At 43.0% G+C, this 20,535-nt stretch overlaps 3 protein-coding genes across 5 annotated transcripts; 2 read left to right on the forward strand and 1 right to left on the reverse strand.

Moving 5' to 3' along the window:
* The first annotated feature begins 514 nt into the window (after positions 1 to 514).
* LOC100123702 lies at positions 515 to 7,239 on the forward strand. The gene is made up of 13 exons (XM_031923819.2): positions 515 to 1,388; positions 1,856 to 2,125; positions 2,219 to 2,469; positions 2,547 to 2,941; positions 3,029 to 3,239; positions 3,321 to 3,696; positions 4,564 to 4,667; positions 5,039 to 5,246; positions 5,302 to 5,532; positions 5,613 to 5,906; positions 6,087 to 6,374; positions 6,442 to 6,652; positions 6,724 to 7,239. The coding sequence occupies exons 1-13, from the start codon at positions 1,371 to 1,373 to the stop codon at positions 7,065 to 7,067; spliced, it is 3,201 nt and encodes a 1,066-aa protein (XP_031779679.1). The 5' UTR covers positions 515 to 1,370; the 3' UTR covers positions 7,068 to 7,239.
* Positions 7,240 to 12,146: 4,907 nt separating this feature from the next.
* LOC100123698 (serine/threonine-protein kinase ULK2) lies at positions 12,147 to 18,345 on the forward strand. 3 transcript variants are annotated; one of them, XM_008214504.4, is made up of 13 exons: positions 12,147 to 12,741; positions 13,075 to 13,167; positions 13,451 to 13,501; positions 13,576 to 13,645; positions 13,734 to 13,910; positions 13,985 to 14,219; positions 14,304 to 14,618; positions 14,884 to 15,189; positions 15,424 to 15,677; positions 16,886 to 17,272; positions 17,352 to 17,479; positions 17,551 to 17,686; positions 17,955 to 18,345. In XM_008214504.4, the coding sequence occupies exons 1-13, from the start codon at positions 12,652 to 12,654 to the stop codon at positions 18,026 to 18,028; spliced, it is 2,316 nt and encodes a 771-aa protein (XP_008212726.1). In that variant the 5' UTR covers positions 12,147 to 12,651; the 3' UTR covers positions 18,029 to 18,345. The 3 variants fall into 3 exon arrangements, with proteins under 3 accessions (XP_008212726.1, XP_003424105.1, XP_001607390.1); XM_003424057.5 differs by having other exon boundaries at positions 16,883 to 17,272; positions 17,955 to 18,341; XM_001607340.6 differs by having other exon boundaries at positions 16,904 to 17,272; positions 17,955 to 18,341.
* An 11-nt stretch (positions 18,346 to 18,356) lies between these two features.
* Positions 18,357 to 20,060, reverse strand: LOC100120467 (translocator protein). Its single transcript, XM_001607803.6, has 3 exons — positions 19,726 to 20,060; positions 18,920 to 19,132; positions 18,357 to 18,737 (listed from the first exon to the last, which is right to left on the reverse strand). The coding sequence occupies exons 1-3, from the start codon at positions 19,831 to 19,833 to the stop codon at positions 18,531 to 18,533; spliced, it is 528 nt and encodes a 175-aa protein (XP_001607853.1). The 5' UTR covers positions 19,834 to 20,060; the 3' UTR covers positions 18,357 to 18,530.
* Positions 20,061 to 20,535: the final 475 nt, after the last annotated feature.

The following is a 20,535-nucleotide window of genomic DNA, read 5'->3' on the forward strand; positions in this document are numbered from 1 at the left end:
GTTTGTCTAAGTTGTGCTTAGATATTCCACAATGCACATTCACGTTCCGACAATACTCGGAGATCGTTAACTTTGCGTATTTGGCTCCCCGCCACCGCCTGTGCTCTTTTTGCACTAGCCGGCACTTGCCTATATAACGAAGTTTTGTTTATAATTGCCGGATCTGTTGACACTAAACTTTGATTTCGAGATTTTGATGGAATGATCGAGAAAGTTTCATAGCGACAAGCCGGTTCTTTTTGATGAAATTTCATTTTTAACCAAATGTTTGCATTGTATGGATGTTGTATATTTATTGAATTCTGTGTAATTAGTTATAGTAGGTTTACAATTCATATAGGGTAAGTGATGTATTACTAGTAGGGAATAACAATATAATATGCACTGCGGTGTTTCAAGTAGATGGATCCCAAGCACTGCGAGACCTGAACAGTGCGCAGTAACGGCCATTGCGGAAAATTGTAAAAAAATCACAAGGAGGTAAAAATTAACGTTAAAAATAGACATATCATTTGGAATATTTTTTTAACTTTTCATCATTTATTTACAGTATTTACTATTTCTATAGTTTCAAAACCATACAATACATTCGGATAGTTTCATTCATAATCCAGAATTAAACGCCGCACACTTAGCAGTTCACCGCACACACTACACGTAAAAGGTTCGATGACCTCCAACTATAACCGCACGTACGAGAGTTACATAAACGCGTCAATCAAAATACACACATAATGACATAAAACTCACTGACGCGTCAACCAGCTCCAGCATCGCTATATACTTCAATTCTAGCGGAAAAAACCAACCCAAACACGCGGCAAATTCAAATACAAAATTCACGAATTCGCGCGTCGAAAGCTCTGTGGGCTCTTTCTCGCGGATTTTCACGAAAAAAAGCCTCACTACATGACACGAGCGACGGGTGTCAAACTTTTGGAAGCTTCTGTACGCTTCTCGACTAAATAAGCTCTACTCTACTCTCTCATCCTTTTCGGATCCAAAAATACACAACGGGCGCGCGCGACGGCCAGCGAGCGAAGAACGTTCACCCAACGGGCAATGAGAAGAGAATAACGTCGAGAGAGAGAGAGAGAGAGAGAGAGAGCCGAGGGCGCGCGTAGTACAATCTAGATTTTACCATTGGCAGCACCGCCTGTGCACCGCCGAGTCGTGGATATTTTTGTTTTTCAATAACGCATCAATATAAAAAGGCCGCGTAGACGCCGCGCCGAGTCAGTTGGTTAAAAGCTACAAAGCAGTTTGCTTGCACCTCTTGAAACTTTTGAGCTTTCGTTTTGTGCGGCGTGTATTATATAGTTTTTGGAATACTTAATCGATATTATTGAGGAAGCGCTATTGCAATCGTCATGTCGGCGAAGAAAGCGGTGAGTTAGTGTGTACTACAGCTGGTATAGAGCGAGAGAGTAGCAGTGCGAGCTTGCGTACATATGGGAGCTAATTGATCCACTTAGCGCTCGAGGTGCATATTTAGAAGCTGTCCGACCGATGCGCGACTCTGTACTGTGTGTGAACAGAATGCAACGAGAAGATGGAGAGTATACTGGCGGAGCTTCAGCGAAAAGCTCATTTTGTCTCCGTTTCTATGAACGAAGCTTTTCTATAGATCTTAATCGCTTTGCCTCTTTTGGACTTATAATATAACGACACACAAATTTGAACAATTATATCAGACCAGATGCTCTAGAAATCTGCACTGCATTCCGTGCCACATTCGCAGAGCCCATCGCACACGACTTATTTTTAACTCGCCTACTTTCGAAAAAGTGATGACAAGCTGAGGTGCTTTTCGTATGAAATAGGAAAAAGAAAAAACATAAAATTCATTCAACAGGACGATCAGGGCAACTACAAGATCCAGCAGAACGATCAGGTCGGCCGATTCCTGGTAGCCAGCAAAGACCTGGAACCAGGCGAGCAGATCCTTACGGAGCTTCCGTTCGTCGTTGGTCCGAAAGCAGCGACTTATCCAGTCTGTCTGTCCTGCTACTCGGTATGGCCCGCTACGGAGGACGACAGCAAGCCCCTCTGCTCTCGCTGCAGCTGGCCGGTCTGCGGTCCCGAGTGCGAGAACAACCCGCAGCACAAGGACTACGAGTGCCCGGTAGGTGTCCGTATGAAAAATAAAATCCATCTGAATATTACGCGCTTTCTGTAAATAATAATTTCAAGTTATAAAAATCAATTTTTCCCCCAGATTTTCGAGGCGGCCAAGGAGAAGTTCAGCATAGACGTCGCTTTGTCCGAGGAGCACCAGAACGGCGTACCGCAACTCGAGTGCATCACGCCGCTGAGGCTCTTGCTGGCCGCCGAGAAGGATCCCGAGCGCTGGAAGAGCGAGATCAAGGACATGGAGGCGCACAACAAGAAGAGGGCCCAGAAGAACCAGTGGCACATCGACCACGTCAACATCGTCGAGTACATTAGGAAGCGGCTGAAACTGGATAGGTACTTATATCGTGTTCTCCAACTACTCGACAACAGTCGGAATAATTTAAATTAATTCTCAAAATTACGATTCACAGGTTCTCGGAGGAGGACATCCAGACGGCTTGCGGCATCCTGGACGTCAACAGCCACGAGATCCGCACAGCCAAGGGCTTCCTGGCCCGAGGACTCTACCCGAAGGTCGCGATCATGAACCACAACTGCGTCTCCAACACGGCCCACAGCATCGACCCCAACGACTACAGGATCTTCCTCAGGTCGGCCGTGAAGGTACCAGCGGCTGGAGAGCTGTTCGGCAGTTACACCCACGCACTGCTGCCTACACTGCTGCGCCGTGAGCACCTGCTCGAGAGCAAGCACTTCGCTTGCGCTTGCAACAGGTGCAGCGATCCGACTGAGCTGGGAACCCACATGTCCTCGCTCAAGTGCAGCAAGTGCGATAACGGTGTCGTGCTGCCACTCGACTCTTTAGGTGAAACCCCCTTTCCATCTGTGTGATTTTTTTTTTTTTTTCATTTTCATCAAAATGTGAGTTAATTTTTCAACTTTATGCACACAGATGCCGAGAGTCAGTGGAAGTGCACGCACTGCGAGTTCTCGACGAACGGACTGGCGGTGGCGAAGGTGCAGAAGATAATCCAAGCAGAAATGGACCAGGTCGAGATGTACTCCGCCGCAGACGGCCCGGATGCCATTCAAAACAGAGAGACCTTCATGAAGAAGTACCACTCGGTCCTACATCCGCGACACGCTCTCCTCACCATCCCGAGGTAAAATTTAATTTTGCAAGAATAATCTTATTTACATGAACGATTCATAACTACAATAAAAATCACATTTCACATTCGCAGATTCTCCCTGAGTCAACTCTACGGCCGAGTGGAGGAGTACTTCCTCGACGACCTACCGGACATAGTCCTCGAGCACAAGATTGATATGTGTCGTCTGGTCCTGCAAGTGCTGGACGTCGTAGAACCCGGTAAAACTCGATCACGCGGAATGATCCTGTACGAGCTCCACGCGCCTCTACTGTTTATCGCCAAAGGCCAGTGGAACGCCGGGGTCATCGACAACGCCGGTCTCAAGTCCAAGATGACCGAAGCTGCGACTGTTCTCAAAGAGTCAGTCGACATTCTCACTCTGGAGCCTAAGGGCACACCCGAGGCGGATATAGGCGAAGGTGCGACCATGGCACTCGCGCAGCTTCAACAGTCGATCAACGATCTGTAGATCGTTATGATTTATGTATTATGTAGACAAAGAGCGAGGGGAGGGATTATTTGTAAGGCTGGCTTTTGAATGCAAGCGTTATCGAGTTTTATTTTTATCAGTGGCGTACAAATAATGCATACTTTATTTTTATATTGTGTATTATTGTATGTGTCTGTGTATGTTGTATAGTATTATTATTTTTATCTAGTCAGGCTACATTATATGTATATTTGTATACGATGTAGTTCATAAGTTGCTTCGTACTTGGGCGAACGTTGTTTGTTTCTGTTTACGAACTATATACCGATACTTCGTTGCAACATCGACAGGAAGAGTATTTTTATTTTTATTTTTATTTATTTATCTAAGAACAAACTTGTACAAACATTATCTTTTGTACGTATCTTAGACGTTATAATAAACAAGAAAATCTATATGTAAAAAAAGTAACTTATATGTAATTCTACATTATTCTTCAACACCTGTCCCTCATGAATAAACCGTTATTATTTCAAACAAGCGCAGTGCAAATTGTTAATTTTCATTAAATGAACTCCATATCTAAGATTTTTTAAATAGAATAATTGAATTGATATTTTTTAATTATTTTAAGTTTCCCTTCTAGAGATCGCATGTGCCGATTATAGGCTTTCAATGGGCCGCTCTAATTTTACGCGCGAGAAGCGCGCAGGCCGCTGCACCGCGTATGAAACAACTCGAATCTCTCTCTCTCTCTCTCTCTCTCGACGTGATACCTGACGATGCGATCCAAAAATAGATCGGACCCTTTGAGATTCGCGAGCGAAAGAGTAAGAGATTGTGTCTGCAGCGAATTCAGTGCTTGGGGGCTTTAACACGCGACATCGGACGGCTATTTGATTGCGTTTCACGCCGAAAGATAAGAGGGATAGAATGGACGGAAAGCCGGCGAAGAAAGCCGCTAATGCCAAAAAGTACGAGTTGGCTTACTCGGATGTGCTGGGAAGGTATGTCAGCTTTCAAGTCGTTTGAAGTTTAACACGACGATGTTTATTGACGTAGCGTGTAAGAAGGCGGTCTAATTGGTTTAGGCGTTTGATTAACGAGTATGGCTTTCCCATCGATTTTTAAATTTGTTTTTCACACGTAGTGCATTTTATAATTTAGATCGAGCTTAAACGGTATACTTGCGTCAATACTCGTTGATTGACATTTGACATTGCGCGATCAAGCGTTTTTCTTACGTAACATATAAAAATGGTCATCGAACACATACATTTATTAGCATTTTGAAAATATATACTATTCAAACTCGTTAAAATCGAAACTTAAAAATTCATGGTAAAATTAATCAAAAACTCGTATAACCTATATCCAGATACCTGGTAGCAGCGAAGAACCTATCCGCCGGCGAGGTGATATTCCGCGAGGATGCCCTCGTCGTGGGGCCAGCGATGTTCGCCAACGACGTCTTCTGCTTCGGCTGCATGCGACCGCTGCCAGGCTACCTCTCCAGTAAATCCAGCAAAACTCGCTACACGTGCTCCAAATGCGGCGTCGCCGCGCTCTGCAATCGAGCTTGCGAGGTACATACGTATATTACACGTGTCCCACTCATTATTTCAACGCGATGCATTGCAGGATTCGGGACTTCACTCGACGGCGGAGTGCGATCTTTTGCGGGCCAAGAGGGACGTGATGCTGGAGAACATGGAAGACCTGATGCACACGTTGGTCCACCTGAAGCTCTGGCTCGTCATGTCCGCAGGAAGCGATCAGGATGTCCGGGAGAGGCTTTCGAAAATGGAAGCCCACATGAACGAGAGACGGGGCAGCGAAGTCTGGTTCGAGCGCGAGGCGAACGTCGTCGACGTAAGCGTATTATAAATAATTTCAAAGCAATTAGTACAATTACAGCTGTATAGACTCATTAGAAAAAAATACGCGCACAGGTCTTTCGAAGATTCGGGCTGGTGAGGTCGGAGAACGAGGCGGAGCTGGTCCAGTGGCTCTGCGGGGTCCTCGACGTAAATAGCTTCGAGTTGCGGACTCCAGTGCCGGGCTCGAACGGCAACAACGGCTCCCCCCTGCTGAGAGGTATCTTCCTGGAGGCCGCGCTGATGGCTCACGCGTGCCGTGGAACGGCCCACATCGCCGTGGACGACCGATTCCAGATGACTGTGTACGCCGCTGTACCCATACCGGCCGGAGAGACCATCGCGTTCAATTACACGTCCTCCCTCCTGGTTAGCTTTATGCGCGCCTGATTGTATTGATGTAGCCGGTATTTTAACGATGCGTAGGAGCTTGCGATCTTATTTGCAGGAGCTTGCGCGAGGCTGCATAGAAATCAAAATTTAACTTCGAGAAAAAAACGAACAATGATAAGCCTTTCTTCTCATTCGTGCGTCTTTTTATGCTACCAGGGCACGATAGAGAGGCAAGAGCACCTGCAAGTGGGCAAGTACTTCCGCTGCGAGTGCAGCATGTGCGTCGACCCGCTGGAACACGGGTCATTCGTCAGCTGCATACTGTGTCCTCGATGTAAGAAGGACTACGTGGCTATTCAAAACGCCCGCGACAAGGATCCTTACGGCCGTAAGACCAAGTGGCAGTGCCGCAAGTGCAAGAGGATATTCAGAGGCTGTCTCGTAAAGAGCACGATCGAAATCGGCAAGGATCTGATAGAGAACGTCGGCGATGGAAATTCCAAGGTTTGCGATTCGATATCGGATTCATTAAATTAAGCTTTGCGTTTATATAATTTTAATTTATGCGCAGGCGATGGAGAGCTTACTCGTAAGGCTGTCCAGTACCTTCCACACGAACCACTTCGTCATGCTGACTTTGAAGCAAAAAGTCCTGGCGGTCTACCGAAAAGAAGTGGGCAACCTTAACCCGCAGAGGAAGATCTTGCAAAAGATGCTGGAAATCGGCAAGCAAGTGGTCGACGTCCTGGACATCGTCGAGCCCGGTATATCGAGACTAAAAGGTTCCTCATTATTCCATCCTTATATACACATCAGTAATTAAAGTTCTTAAAGTAACAAATGTTCCCTTCAGGAATACTACTCTACGAAATGCACCTACCGATCGCGATTCTGGCGAACCGATCGTACGCCTCGCGCGAAATCACAGCCGAGCGCCTGGTCTCCTGCTTGGAGGAGTCGCAGGCTTGTTTAAAACGCTCGCTGCATATGCTTCTTTTGGAGCCGGCAAGCACACCCGAAGGTATGCTGGCCAAACGCGCGCTCCAGGAGATGAAACACCTCGCGCAAAACGTCGCCGACGCGCGAGCTCTACAGTTGCGGCAGATGAGTACCCCCCAGGAGGATCACAGTAGCGTCAAGAAGCCCGAGAGAAGAGGAAGCCACAGGCAGAGCAAGCATCGAAATAGAACCAAGTGATGGTGTGGGCGTGTGACTTTATTGTTCTCTACAGCTTTGATGTGGGAATAACATGTGTGATAACTGTGTTTTGTAAATACAACCGATATGATGTTTTAACTTGATATTATATGATAATTGTTGATCGATGATGAATAAATAATTATGGAAGTGTTATCCACCTTTAATTTAATAATGTACTGTCTTTGATTAATGAAGTGAAAACAGGTGGGTAATAAAATCCTGCAGGGTTGTTCTGGCCAAATTTTTTACAAATTCCTTCTGGAAAACATGGCAGGATTTTCATAAAGAAAAAATGCTTGACAAACATAATACAGCTGTAATAGTATATTGTGCAACTAAGGGAGAAAATTGGCTTTTTCTAGCGAGGGTGATTGTTCGGGTTAGGAGCGGAAGAATGATGGGAGTGTGGGGTTTGGCTAAAACTTGTCTGTCCGTATATACAATTTATTTCGGTACAGAATAAGTCTCAATACAAGTTCACTAATACAAGGTTGTATTCGCAGTGTCGCCTTAACCTAGGTTATCTCTACTACTCTTGACGAGAGCTGCGAACTAAGTGTCAGTCCGTTTAAATTTTCCGCCGAGCTGGGCCCTGCTCTTCCCCCTCTTCAGGGTCGTTTCTCCCTCCTTGTCCTGCTTGGAAGACTGTGCGGTCGTAGCTTCGCGCTAAGGCTCTCGTTGCGTGACCCCGCCCCCCCCCTCTCGCTCCCTAGTCAACGCCGCCCTCTCTACGACCTCCGGACACAACCGGAGCAACGGCACGCCATCTTCGAACTCGCGCCCTATCACGACGCCATCAGGTGACCTACATTTGGCACCGAAAGCCTCTGCTCCCTCGTGAGGTTGACAAGCCTCGTGGAGTTGCCGACGAGCTGTTCGGCGCCGCGTCCGCGAGTCGATTAGCTTGCGTCCGTGCTATGTGAGAGGGCGCGCTACGGGGAGAACAGAGTCCTACCTCAGCATCCAATTCTGCGGGCCGACTTACGGTTCATTCATGCATACATCCATACTTACATACGCGCATGCATGGCCCACATATCCTATGCTTACAGAATTTGCGTAGGTCCTATACGCTGGCGGGCTACACGTAAAATACCTCGTGTATAGCACGCAAACCCGCACATCACATATCGCACTTTTTTAGTCGCTATGCGCATCGCCATTTTCGGGGAAGCAAGTTTTCTGGAAAGACGCTTTGATCTATTAATGCCGTCGTCGTGCGTTGCCGTACGTTAGCATCTAGCGATTTTACTAGCTATCGTCCAAGCAGTCCCGACCAAAAAACCCCAGCGCTGTCTGCGTCGTTTACGCACCGTGCTTTCCGAGCGGCTTTTCTTTCGGGACGCGCTTAATACCGGTCCCTTTACCAATTGCGGGCCTCTGAGTTTTTCCCGGACCGGACCTTCCATACATACGGCCATTAGCGCGCTTCGCCCCGTCAGACAGCCACGCTTAGCGTCACACGCCTCAATCGCCGTGTAACGCTTGGCCCTTATAAAGACCCCTTTTTAATCCTTAACCCTCATAAAAGCCCCTTTTTAACCCGGAAAAATGATGTTTTAAGCACGAGTATGAGTCAAGGGCGCCGTAGCTGCCCGAGACGGACACGAGTGCTCAAAACATCACCCTCGCTAGAAAAAGCCAATTCTCCCCCCCCCCCCCCCTAGTTGCACAATATACTATTGGCAACGCAAACGCCCGATAAGTAAACCGCAGAGATTACAAGGGTGCATACGAGCCTATAGTTCAGCCCTTAGCAGCGACTGCCCGAAGTTCAAGCCTACATGTTTATGCGTGTTTTTTGGTCCTCTTTAAGTTTATGTAGGCTAGATTAACGAGAAAACGTGCAAACGTACCGAGAACTCCCGATAAGTGAACCCCAAGAAACACGCGCGTTAGAGCCTTTGGTTCGGGCCGATGCTTCGCCCCTTAGCAGCGACTGCCGGTGGTACAAACTGACCTAGTTTTGCGTGTTTTTTGGTCCTCTTTAAGCCTATGTAGGCAAGATTAACGAGAAATCGTGCAAACGTACTGAGAACGCCCGATAAGTGAACCCCAAAAAACATGCAATTTAGAGCCTTGTTATATACTATTCCTTCTAAGGGGATTTTTTTTCAGAAAACTTTACTCCTTTGGGAGTAAATAGTATATTGTGCAACTAGGGGGGGGGGGGAAAGGGCAATTTCTAACGAGTGCTCAAATTTCACCCGAGGTAGAAATTGCCCTCCCCCCCCCTTGTTGCACACTGTACTTTTTTTGACAAGTGCCTGTAAAGACCCGTTTTCATGCATATAGAGTGAATGGTAATTTGCGCATTTTGAGTCGTAAACCACTCTCTTTCAAAAAATATCAATATTTTTCAAAAATTTTCAAAAATTTGATTATTTTTGAGTGTTTTTGAGTGTTTTTGAGTAGCGGGAGGGAATAGCCATTCTCTCCCGCTGTAAAGGGAGGGAATGATTCCCTCCCGCACGCTCGAAATGAGCAGCTTGCCATTCACTTTAGAGGCATGGAAGTCTTTTTCATGCACGTGTTAAGAAAAAGTTTTTTCCTTCCAAGGGAGTAGTTTTTTCCCGCTGCTAAGAAAAACTCTAATTTTCATTTATTTTACATGCATCGAAAGTGGCCCTTTTCGTACACGTATCATGAAAAATATATTATATTACCTGCAGTGGTTTATCCGAGGTTTTTATGTCATGAACAATTGCAGAAAGACGAACACTCTAACAGAGTCAATCTTTCGACAACGGACAAACTACTAATGAGAGATTCAAACCATCTACCGCGAAAGGCGGGCTTGTAATCAGTGCTATCTGTCGGGGCGATAAATGCGATACAAAATTCTTCTTTACCTTTTTGTGCCTGCAAGGTTTTGTTTGAAAAATGAATAAACACCGATGTGCAAAGTAAAGGGCAATAATATACTCAGTAAGAGATTGATTACTATTTACTATACCCAGCTGCACCCCTTATAATAGTTACTGGCATTGCTGCTCAGCTGCTGTGGTCGGGAAATTCGGCAACAGTGTGCTCAGTGTAGCCAACAAATCATAACATAGAATATTGGTACAATTAGTTCAGTAAATTAGCTTTGAAATTGAAATGCGATAGAAATTGCTACATTTTGGTTATTAGGTAAGGTTAGTAAGGTTCGAGGTAGAATGACCAGGGCCACATAAGCGCGTTCGTCGGCGTTCGTCCGCGTTCGACGGCGTTCGACTGCGTACAAATTCTGGTAACTTTTGGATAGTGCCAACAACGGAAATGTCTCATACCTATGACATATGTACGTCTAACCGTGTTAAAATTGTATAGAGACAATTTCACTATTGGCACTATCCGAAAGTTACTAAAATTTGTACGCGGTCGAGCGCCGTCGAATGCGGACGAACGCCGACGAACGCGCTTATGTGGCCCTGGCAAAAAAAAACGATTCTGAAATTTGCAGCTTCCTAGGTCAATGGGTTCTATGCGAAAACAATGTGCAAAAATTAATTTTGCTTATATCTTGGAAACGGCTCAACGCACAGTAAAATGACCTGCACCATTCGAAAGAGCGTTCAATTTTTCATTGAAATCGATTTTTTACTCGATTTCGATGAGTGCAAAGTTCCGAGATAATAAATAAAAAAGAATTTATGAAAAATTAAAAACTTTTCGGGTCGGGAAAAACTGTAAATTACCATTTTCTCAGCTCGTGCATCTTATGAGATTACGAATCCACCGTGAATCGATCGCAATTTAATTTAGGGTAACGTAATTCGCAGTAATTATTTTGTTTTTATTAAATTATTAATTCATTCATTTTCACGTTGAATCCGGCCATTCCATACTCCATGTTCCAGTCGTCTGAACCGTATTGGACAGAAATTTTCACAATTACAATGAATCTTGAACAGAAAAAAACAATTGTGAACTTATTTTCCCATGTTTATCTTGTTCTCGTCGAAATTTGAGGTTATGATATGATTATACTTCCAATTTAAAATGACGACTGAAACATGGAATATGAAACGGCTAGATTCAACGTGAAAATCACAGAATAAATAATTTAATAAAAACAAAATAATTATTGCGAATGACGTAATAACGCAGTTAATTACGTAACCCGAAATTAAATTGCGATCGATTCACGGTGGATTCGTAATCTCATAAGATTCACGAGCAATTCCAAAATTACTGAAATTTTTTTTACTGCGATATATGCAACTAATTTTCGTACTTCACGGAGCTGTACAATGCTTGTACGCGTCGCGCCTCCCCCTCCTTTTACATTTAGGTAATTTCTTTTTTATTTATTATCTCGGAACTTTGCACTCATCGAAATCGAGTAAAAAATCGATTCCAATGCAAAATTGAACGCTCTTTCGAATGTTGCAGGTCATTTTACTGTAAGTTAAGCCGTTTTCGAGATATATGAGCAAAATTAATTTTTGCACACTGTTTTCGCATAAAACCCGTTGACTTAGGAAGCTGCAAATTTCAGAATCGTCTTTTTCGACCTTGATTTACCTAATAACCAAAATGCAGCCATTTCTATCGCATTTCGATTTCAAAGCTAATTTTACTGGACTAAATAGGTTGGCAAAGCTGTTAGTCAACAATTGAACTAGAACTAAATTTAATTAATATTAATAATATAAGTGATAGATTTTTTTGCGTCTGAATAGACAAAATAAATCTGTCATGGATACATTCCAAGTTTTCTATACTAAAAATGAATATTACTATGATTTCAATTAACTGTGATCCTTACCTATGCAATTTTTCAATATTCCCAAATAATTAGAATTCTTTCAAATAATATCCGTATAATATGGTTTTACAAACCTTTTATACGATTTTTGCAATAAAATATTTTCTCTAGTAAACAAAGATTTTTTAGTAATTCTTCGGTTAAGGTTCCATTCAAAGTTACCGCTATTACGACACTATACTGAAAAAGTGACGCGCACGCGCGACATGTCACAATACATATGGAAGTCAAATAATGCGTACATATACAATCATAGTCGATCCTCGCGTTTGCTCCGCTCTCTCTTTCTCTCTCTCTCTCTCTCTCTCTCTCTCTCTCTCTATCTGTATAGAGAACTGCGCTGCTGCTGCTCGAGCAGCAACACTGCAGCAGCCACCTAAATTCTCCGACGCCATATCTCCTCAGTGCAACACACCACTATTCGGAGCGTGCATTTTTTAATCGTGTCGCGCCACACGCAACATGTAGACTGCGTCGATCATGGAGTCGACACGGTGAAGCTCGTCGTCGTCGCTGCGACTCTTTGTTCTCTCGGGAAAAGCCCTCCTCCGACGCAGCGCTAGCTCCTCTCCTCTCTCACTCTCTCCGCGACCGTCGTCTTATCGATCGACTTGCTACCGAGTGTCTACTTTGATTGTGTTGTGTTGCCCGATGCGTCCGGGACGAGCATCATTGGTGAATAAACGCCGGTGGAGCTGTCGCCGAGGAGAAGAGTCTCGTGGGAGTAGCTACTGCTGGCAGTAATGGTGGCTCGGCTGGAGAAGCTGCGTTGAGAGCGAAAGAAATAGGTGCACATAAGAACGAATCGCGAGACGAATACACAACATGGAAGTCGTCGGGGATTACGAGTACAACACGAAGGACCTCATTGGTCACGGCGCCTTCGCCGTCGTCTTCAAGGGCAGGCATCGCAAGGTGAGTTGTCTTGCTTCTTCTCTGCATGTTGAAAGATGCTTTTGTTTTCCATGATATTTTGTGGCTATGTATATGCATATGGCTGGGTTGTTTGGATTAGGCTGAGTGTTGTGCGAAGAGTGCTTTCGACACATGTGATGGTAACACAGTGTTGCGTGGTTTGGATATTGAAATTTTGAGCTTGCTGGTGCATGACTAATCAACTGTGCATGACTAACAATCATTGAATTGTTGCAATTACTTGAAAGTGGGGTGCATGGTTTAGATAATATAGTCAAGTAAACAAAAACAAAGAAACCGCAGTGAGACAATGTCTTTTTTTTGTTGTTTCAGAGAACTAATTTTGTAGTGGCCATTAAAAGTATTACCAAGAAGAGTCTAGCCAAATCTCAAAATTTGCTTGGCAAGGAAATCAAGATATTAAAGGTAAGAATTGTATACTCATAAATTTTACACAACTTTATTTTTTAAAAGCAAAGTGCTTAATGCAAGTTTTAAAAACAGTTGAATCATTTAATGGCAATGAAAAAACATTGACAGTGCAAGAATTGAAGTAACCAAATGTAAACAATACATTTTGGATAATATTTTTTTAAAATACTACATCTAAAAACCAAAGAAACTATTTAAATACTGTTATGGTTGAGAAAAATTGTCAAAGTAATTTTATAACAGCTGGTATTAACTATTATCATTTTCTGTCACACAGGAGTTAACAGAATTGCATCATGAAAACGTGGTGGCTCTATTGGACTGTAAGGTCAGTGGAAAGCAACTCGGTGAATTATTTACAAGTCAATGATTAGAATGATGTAACCTGATTTTTTCTTTTAGGAGTCTAATCATAATGTCTTCCTTGTTATGGAATACTGCAATGGTGGGGATCTTGCGGATTATCTAGGAGGTGAGTATTCAAATGCTGAAAAGTAGAGCATGACTGAAATTAGACTTACTAAAATTATATAATCACGATTTTTATTTCTACAAAATAGCAAAAGGAACACTGTCTGAAGACACTATCAGAGTATTTCTAAAGCAGTTGGCTGGAGCAATGAAAGCGTTGCATGCCAAAGGAGTTGTTCACAGAGATCTGAAACCACAAAATATTTTGCTCAGTCACAGTTGTGGAAAGATGTGCCCTCAACCTCATCAGATTACTCTCAAAATTGGTATATATTATTTCAAACAAATGTTTATGAATAAGCAGGAGCTTTGCTATTGAACGGCTCATGTGTGTTTCCAGCTGATTTTGGTTTTGCGCGATTTCTACAAGATGGTGTTATGGCCGCAACTCTTTGCGGCTCTCCTATGTACATGGCTCCCGAAGTCATTATGTCGCTGCAGTACGACGCAAAGGCTGACCTTTGGTCTTTAGGAACTATAGTTTTTCAATGTCTCACTGGAAAAGCTCCATTTCAGGCGCACACACCTCAAGCTTTGAAAATGTTCTACGAAAAGAATGCCAATCTTGGCCCAAAGTAAGTCGACGGAAATATTTTATACACCGTACACGGAATAATGGAATAATCTCTTTTTAATTCGTCAACTCACACACTTTTCAGAATTCCACCAGGAACTTCACCAGAATTGTCGAACCTCTTGATGGGACTTTTGAGGCGCAACGCTAGAGATAGGATGCCCTTTGACGAATTTTTCAGTCACCCTTTCCTGCAAGGACCGAGACAAAGTCCGAGTCCGCTTCCGGTGGAGTTGCCTGCATCTCCCGGAACGCTACCTGCACCTGAAAGTACGGCTTGCGACACTAGGTCCGGTCAAGAAACCAACAGTCCTTGCTCCAGTCCAGAGGATGATTTTGTACTTGTACCCAGTGATCTCAGTAGTGACACGGACAACAATCCCAATCCACTACAAATCAAGTAAGTAATTATTATCGTTTACTTGCGCTGAAACAGTATGCAAGATGAATCTTGTATGTATAATAAGAAGATAACAGTAGCTTTGAAATATGTAGAGATCACTTGCATCCGCCAATCGCATCTTCTCTGAAAAACACTCTCTCCCAACCGACCACGCGCATCTATTTTCGGTTAAATCTATCTTTAGCTCTCGCACTCTTTATTACACATCGATTTTCAGCGTTCATATATACATTATTTGTCTCTGTTTTCGCCTCTACAAAAGGTACACGAAGCAGAGCAGTCGCGAAGCAGCGGCGAGTCCGCCAAGACCGTGCTACCTGCCGATCTCCGAGCCGATTCCCGTACCGACGACACACCAGCGCAGTGTTGCTCATAGTGGTGGTGGTGTAGGCTCTGGGTTCCCGGTGTCGGCGAACAGATCGTCGGCGGGTAATAGCGTTGTGCCACGCAGCCAACCGATCAGCATGAAGAGGAGCACCGACTCGCACAGGAATCACGCGGCAGCGGACATTGGTTCGCTCAGCCCACCGAGTGTACAGTTCGTCATCGGCACACCGCCCAGTCGCAGGTAAATATTTTTTGAATGTCATCATATGACGGTGTTTACTCGTCATTTAACGACACTTGAGCTATCTGTCTGCTTTTTATACGCCTATAAAAATTGAATTAATTTTGCATTCGTTTAAATAATAATGTATGAATATCATTAGCTTTTCATAATACGCAAAATGTCGATAAGAACATTTTTTTCTTATAATGTTTACAAAGTTGCAGAATTAAAGTTAAAATTTTCTGTTCACAGGCTAAGCGAAACTCCTCCTCCACCCAACACATGGCAAGTAAGCCCAGTGGCAAGGCACTCCCATACGTCAAGTGGTACGTCGCCTTTGAGACGCTCAGCTGGAGCGAATAGTGCTTCGTCGCCGTTGCTTACCGGACCTCTGGCGGTCCTGGGTTCGCCGACGACTAGAGCTCTGCACGACAACAATAACACGCTGAGGCAATCGCCTATCATACCCTTCGGCACTAGGGCCGTTACTTTACCTGAGATTTCGGGTAAGTCAAATTTGAGAATTGTATTTTACGTTTTGTTCATTTTTATTAGTTATTGGGAGTTTAAACATGGTTCGCGCGCTCAGTTCGCGCGCTTGAAGGTTAACAAAGATGGCGGCCAGAAAGTCTCCGAAATACACAGGGCTCTTATGGAGCTTCATTAAAAAATGTAGAAATATAAACTTTTACACGATAAAAAATCTTGTCAGTATCCGTACACACTCCATGTGAATAGAGTGAGGCTACACCATTAGTTTTACAAACAAGTTCTTCGAAAATCTAAGCCTTATCTGGTCAAAGAGATATTGTTACTAAAATGAAAACGATAAAAGTGACGTAGAAGTAGTAGTTGAAAAAAAGACTGTTCGTACTCTTGCTCAGATACATAAAATATATTTTTTAAAGTCAATCTGTAGTAAATATTGTTCCTTTGCTGAGTACTGAGTAAAAACTCAATGACAGGGTTTTTGCATTTTGGAATTACAGTCCTTGAGGAACGAATTAGTGCAGCAGACTCTTTTTTTAGTAAGTTTTCTGTATTCAGTACAAAAATACATTTTGCCCTAGATAATAGTCAACTCTAGAAGTTGATTTAATGAGTTCACATACAATTTACAATAATTGTTATATAAAAATTGACAAAATACTGAACTCCCATATACCACCAATATAAACAGAGACTTTGTCGACGGCATGTTTTTTAATTCCCGAAGCTGCCACTAGTATCGTATTGCAACTTTAAACTCCCAATACGATCACAAGTAACGGAGTTTACTTGATTATTCATTTATTCATTAATTTCTTTGATTTTAAAACAAAATTAATTAATTTGACTTGTTTTAAATCATAAATTTTATGTGCTTCGTAATTTGCTTTAATCTGTATGTCTTCATGCGTGCCTATTGTATAATAATAACGAAATACAAACTCACTGTAACATACGTACAAACGAAACTACGCTACATCGCTTACACATTACTTATCAACTCTTGACGCACTCACAAACGCTTGTACTAAACTCAAACGTCACATACTTTATAAAAAAAAAAAAAAAACATTCACTATCCATTTGACCAAAACGGCACGCGCCATTGACCGAAGCTCTGTCTCTCTTCTTTGTGTGCTCTGTGGCTCGGCTCTGTGACTACTACCTACCACGCGCACCACGTGTGTACCTACTATTGACCTTGCTCGCACTAACAAAAAAGAAGAATTTCTCGCAAACGCAGAGGCTGGCAGCTTCCACAATCTCTTCCCGGAGCTGAGTTCGATGGCTAGTGACGAGCGGCCGCTGACCTTTATCGCACCGGAGCTGCCCGAGGAGACGCTGCTTGAGCGCGAGCACAACGAGATACTGGCCAAGCTCAACTTTGTGGTTGCGCTCTGTGAGTGCGTCTGCGAAGTCGCCAGGACGAGGGCTGGACCGCTGGGCGCACCCTTGGGAGCTATCGACCAGCCGAGCAACGCTGCTACGAGGCGCAGGGCCGAACAGGTGATACTGTTGGTCAGGGCATTGCAGTGGCTCAGTTCAGGACTGAGCCTTGCGACACAGCAACTGAAGGCTGGCAGGCTGCAGCCAACAGCCAGCGTCAAGGAGGGTAAGCCGATTATTCAAATTTTTAGCTTAATCGTGCTCTCTTTTGATTAGAATGTAATCTATCTGGTTTTCTATTTCAGTTGTGAATACAATGAACGAGAAGTTTAGGGCTTGTTTAGCTGAGTGCAAGCAATTAAATAGCGCTGGACTGCTCCGGCAAACTGGAGCGACAGCAGATAAAATCCTTTATAATCACGCTATACAAATGGTAAATACATCGCTTCTATACGTGCATAAAATTATCTCGGTTCAAGTTGTAACGTCTGGATTTTCTTACAGTGCCAGTCAGCAGCGCTGGATGAACTATTCGGCAACCCCGCTGAGTGTTTCCAGAGGTATCACACAGCGCAGATCCTGCTGCACTCTTTATCGCAACACGTTAGTCATAGTCAAGACAGAGCTCTTCTTATCAAATGTAAGTTGCTTTTATAAGTATTTCTTAACGTTTTCTTCCTGCTTTATCTTCTTCGTTGGCAATAAGTAAAGAACCTTTCATAAAATGTTCTTCAATTAGTGACAACTGACGTAATTATTGGATTGATTGCGTTTATTTATGATTAATACGACTTTAAGAATGCGTCCGCTTTTGTATATTATCGAAGAATATATTCTTTCTCTGAACTGAATCATAACCGTCAAAGTGAATAAGGAATTGACCATTTTTCATTTTGATCTCTTTGCAGATAAAGACGCCGTTGAGAAACGCTTGTACGTCCTGCAGCAGCAAGGCTACATTTACGCAACAGATCCAACGTAGCGCATATGACAAATCTCAACAACAGAGTGCAATTTCCCGCCCAAGTCCAACACATATTCGATTCACGCTATCTTTTTAAGGAACTTACTAATGGATGAGCGGAGACGACGAAGCTGAAAAGCAAGAAAATTAAACAAAGTACGATGGGGATTCTTTTTAGTTTATTTACATGATTTATTAACTGAGGATGCGAGTAGTGACCTTTGGATTATACATATATATATACATACGAATATGTTGTAATGTATCTACAGATGTTTATTTAACCTTTATTTCGTATCGATTAATAAATACGCGTATATTGAAATGGAAATGAATAACGAGTTTGTTGTGATTTTAGTGCAAAAATCCTTTTATTAAACAAAAATGAAACGTGATACAAAAGCGCATGTGACACGTTAAAGTACGCGCAGTTATTGCGGCTTAACAGGGCTTAACAATCACATAAAAATAAGTATCCTCTAGGGTAAACATCGAGCTAAACAACAGCATTAAGGCTTCTTTACTTGCTCTTCTCGCTCGTCTCCTCTATTGTTACCGTGGATTTGTTCAGTTCATTGTCTCTGTATATCACATAGTTGAGGGCAGCTGCAAGAGTATTCCAAGCCAGATAGGGGGCAATTAGAAGTCCGGCCGTCTGGTTCACTCTGTAGAAGACGATGCCCAACGCGGCGGTTGTACCCCATAAAGCAATTATTTCGTACAACGCCTGGAATTACATAATTGTTTAACACCGCTTGCTTGTTCTCACGTCGGAATTGTGCATTATGAGCTCACTCGTGCAATTAGATCACGATTTATTAGAGAAATTTTTAATTTCACATACATGAAGTTGCACGAGAGAATGTTTGAAAAAATTTCTACTCTATGTAATATACAGCAAGAGCTTACCCATTTGACCTGGTGCGCTCCGAAGAAGATAGGCGTCCAAGCCCAGTTGAGCGCCAAATTAGCACCATAAATCGACAATGGCAGAGCTGCGTTTTCCCAACTTCCGCTATCACGTAATACCAGGTGCGAGGCATATCCCATGGAACAGTAAATCGTAGTCCAGATTGGCGCAAAAGCCCATTTGGGTGGTGTCCATGTCGGCTTCTTCAGCGACTGTATAGACACAGTGATGCAATTTAATATCAGAGAGTTGGAATAAGATAAGATGTATAATCTTTGTGGTCGAGGGATCTATTTTTTCCATCCGAATTCAGCGAATCTTTGTCAATCGATCGAGAACTAAATCTGCACTCGCGACTTTATATAATTTTACGTTAAATTAGTTCGAACTAAGCAGAAGCGAATAATCGATGAATATATTATTAATGAGGTCATAATAACATTGAGAAACAACATCTACATAAGGCTGACCATTAAAAAGACGACGGACCGGAATTTTGCTACTTTGAGCAATGTTGCACAATCGACCGAATCCCACAAAAAAAATTATATTACTCAAAGCAAATGCGCACCTTGCACTGCGAATCCAATCGAAGCGACAATTGCATCCAAGTCTCTCAAATATTACGTTGCAAACCCGAGCTCATTTGAATGTTAAAATCGACGTGAAAGAAAGTGGAGCAGGACAGGGTGCTCCGAAACGCGATATTCGGAGTCGCTAGTCAGGTGCGGTGCAGCGCAACGCATCGTCGCAAAGGAAAAGAAAACCTTCGAGTATGAAAAAATTAACTGCAATTATTACTTACCTCGTACCACGGGTTGATGTTCTTCCTCGTAATGATACCACCGGCCCAACCACCAAGATTCGGGTGTACAGTCGCTACGACCACGGGCCACGATATTCTCACCGGCATTTTTTGCTGTATTTATTTACTCTTTCCTTTAGCTGCAAAAATAGCTGCGGAACTAACGATGCCGCGATCCGTTATTCCCGAAGAATGCGCAGTATCTGATGGAGTACTTGAGTCCGTGAGTCGCCGACGTCGCTGCGGTGAAACTATAGACGACGCCCGTACATATACTGTAGCAATATTCCAATGACTGACGTTTTTCCAGGCCGCAACTTTGCGCGTATGTATAGGTATTGTATATGTAAATGTGTGCATACGGGCTGGATAGCAATATTTTCATTTAGCTGATAGATAGAGATTCTTAGCTATAAGGCCGGTATATAGGAGTTTAGAGATTTTATCGAATTTAGAAAAATGGATCAATGATTCTTTTGCGTTATCCATCGAGTTCGATAACGATTTTCACGGAGTCGTGGTGAAGATTGATTTATTTTTTATCAAAAAGATGGAAGGATTTTATCGAAGGTTTACACAAAGTTTTATATTGCTAAAAGAAGGTGCTGTTAGATAATTAAATCATGTTTTATAGATAAAAATAGAGAAGCTCAAGTTCATTTAAGTTTAATTCGATTTTTATATATTTAGATTAATGTATAAGAATATTGGCAATCATTTACAACTATCCGTAAATTAATATCCTATAAATGTGTACTTACTCTTTTTATTTCAGTTGCTGAAGTGTATATAGAAATAAAGAGTAATACG

Source organism: Nasonia vitripennis, chromosome 2 (genome assembly GCF_009193385.2).
Source record: "Nasonia vitripennis strain AsymCx chromosome 2, Nvit_psr_1.1, whole genome shotgun sequence".
In the NCBI taxonomy this organism is placed as follows: Eukaryota; Metazoa; Arthropoda; class Insecta; order Hymenoptera; family Pteromalidae; genus Nasonia; species Nasonia vitripennis.

Bases quoted from the DNA above. Each gene is read 5' to 3' on its own strand.
- LOC100123702 (XM_031923819.2), top strand. The intron at 3,240-3,320 runs GTAAAATTTAAT...TCACATTCGCAG, and splicing joins GCTCTCCTCACCATCCCGAG to ATTCTCCCTGAGTCAACTCT. The intron at 4,668-5,038 runs GTATGTCAGCTT...ACCTATATCCAG, and splicing joins TACTCGGATGTGCTGGGAAG to ATACCTGGTAGCAGCGAAGA.
- LOC100123698 (XM_003424057.5), top strand. From the start codon at position 12,652: ATGGAAGTCGTCGGGGATTACGAGTACAACACGAAGGACCTCATTGGT. The intron at 13,502-13,575 runs GTCAGTGGAAAG...TTTTTCTTTTAG, and splicing joins TGGCTCTATTGGACTGTAAG to GAGTCTAATCATAATGTCTT. The intron at 17,480-17,550 runs GTAAATACATCG...ATTTTCTTACAG, and splicing joins ATAATCACGCTATACAAATG to TGCCAGTCAGCAGCGCTGGA.
- LOC100120467 (XM_001607803.6), bottom strand. From the start codon at position 19,833: ATGCCGGTGAGAATATCGTGGCCCGTGGTCGTAGCGACTGTACACCCG. The intron at 19,133-19,725 runs GTAAGTAATAAT...GTGTCTATACAG, and splicing joins ACATCAACCCGTGGTACGAG to TCGCTGAAGAAGCCGACATG. The intron at 18,738-18,919 runs GTAAGCTCTTGC...ATGTAATTCCAG, and splicing joins GAGCGCACCAGGTCAAATGG to GCGTTGTACGAAATAATTGC.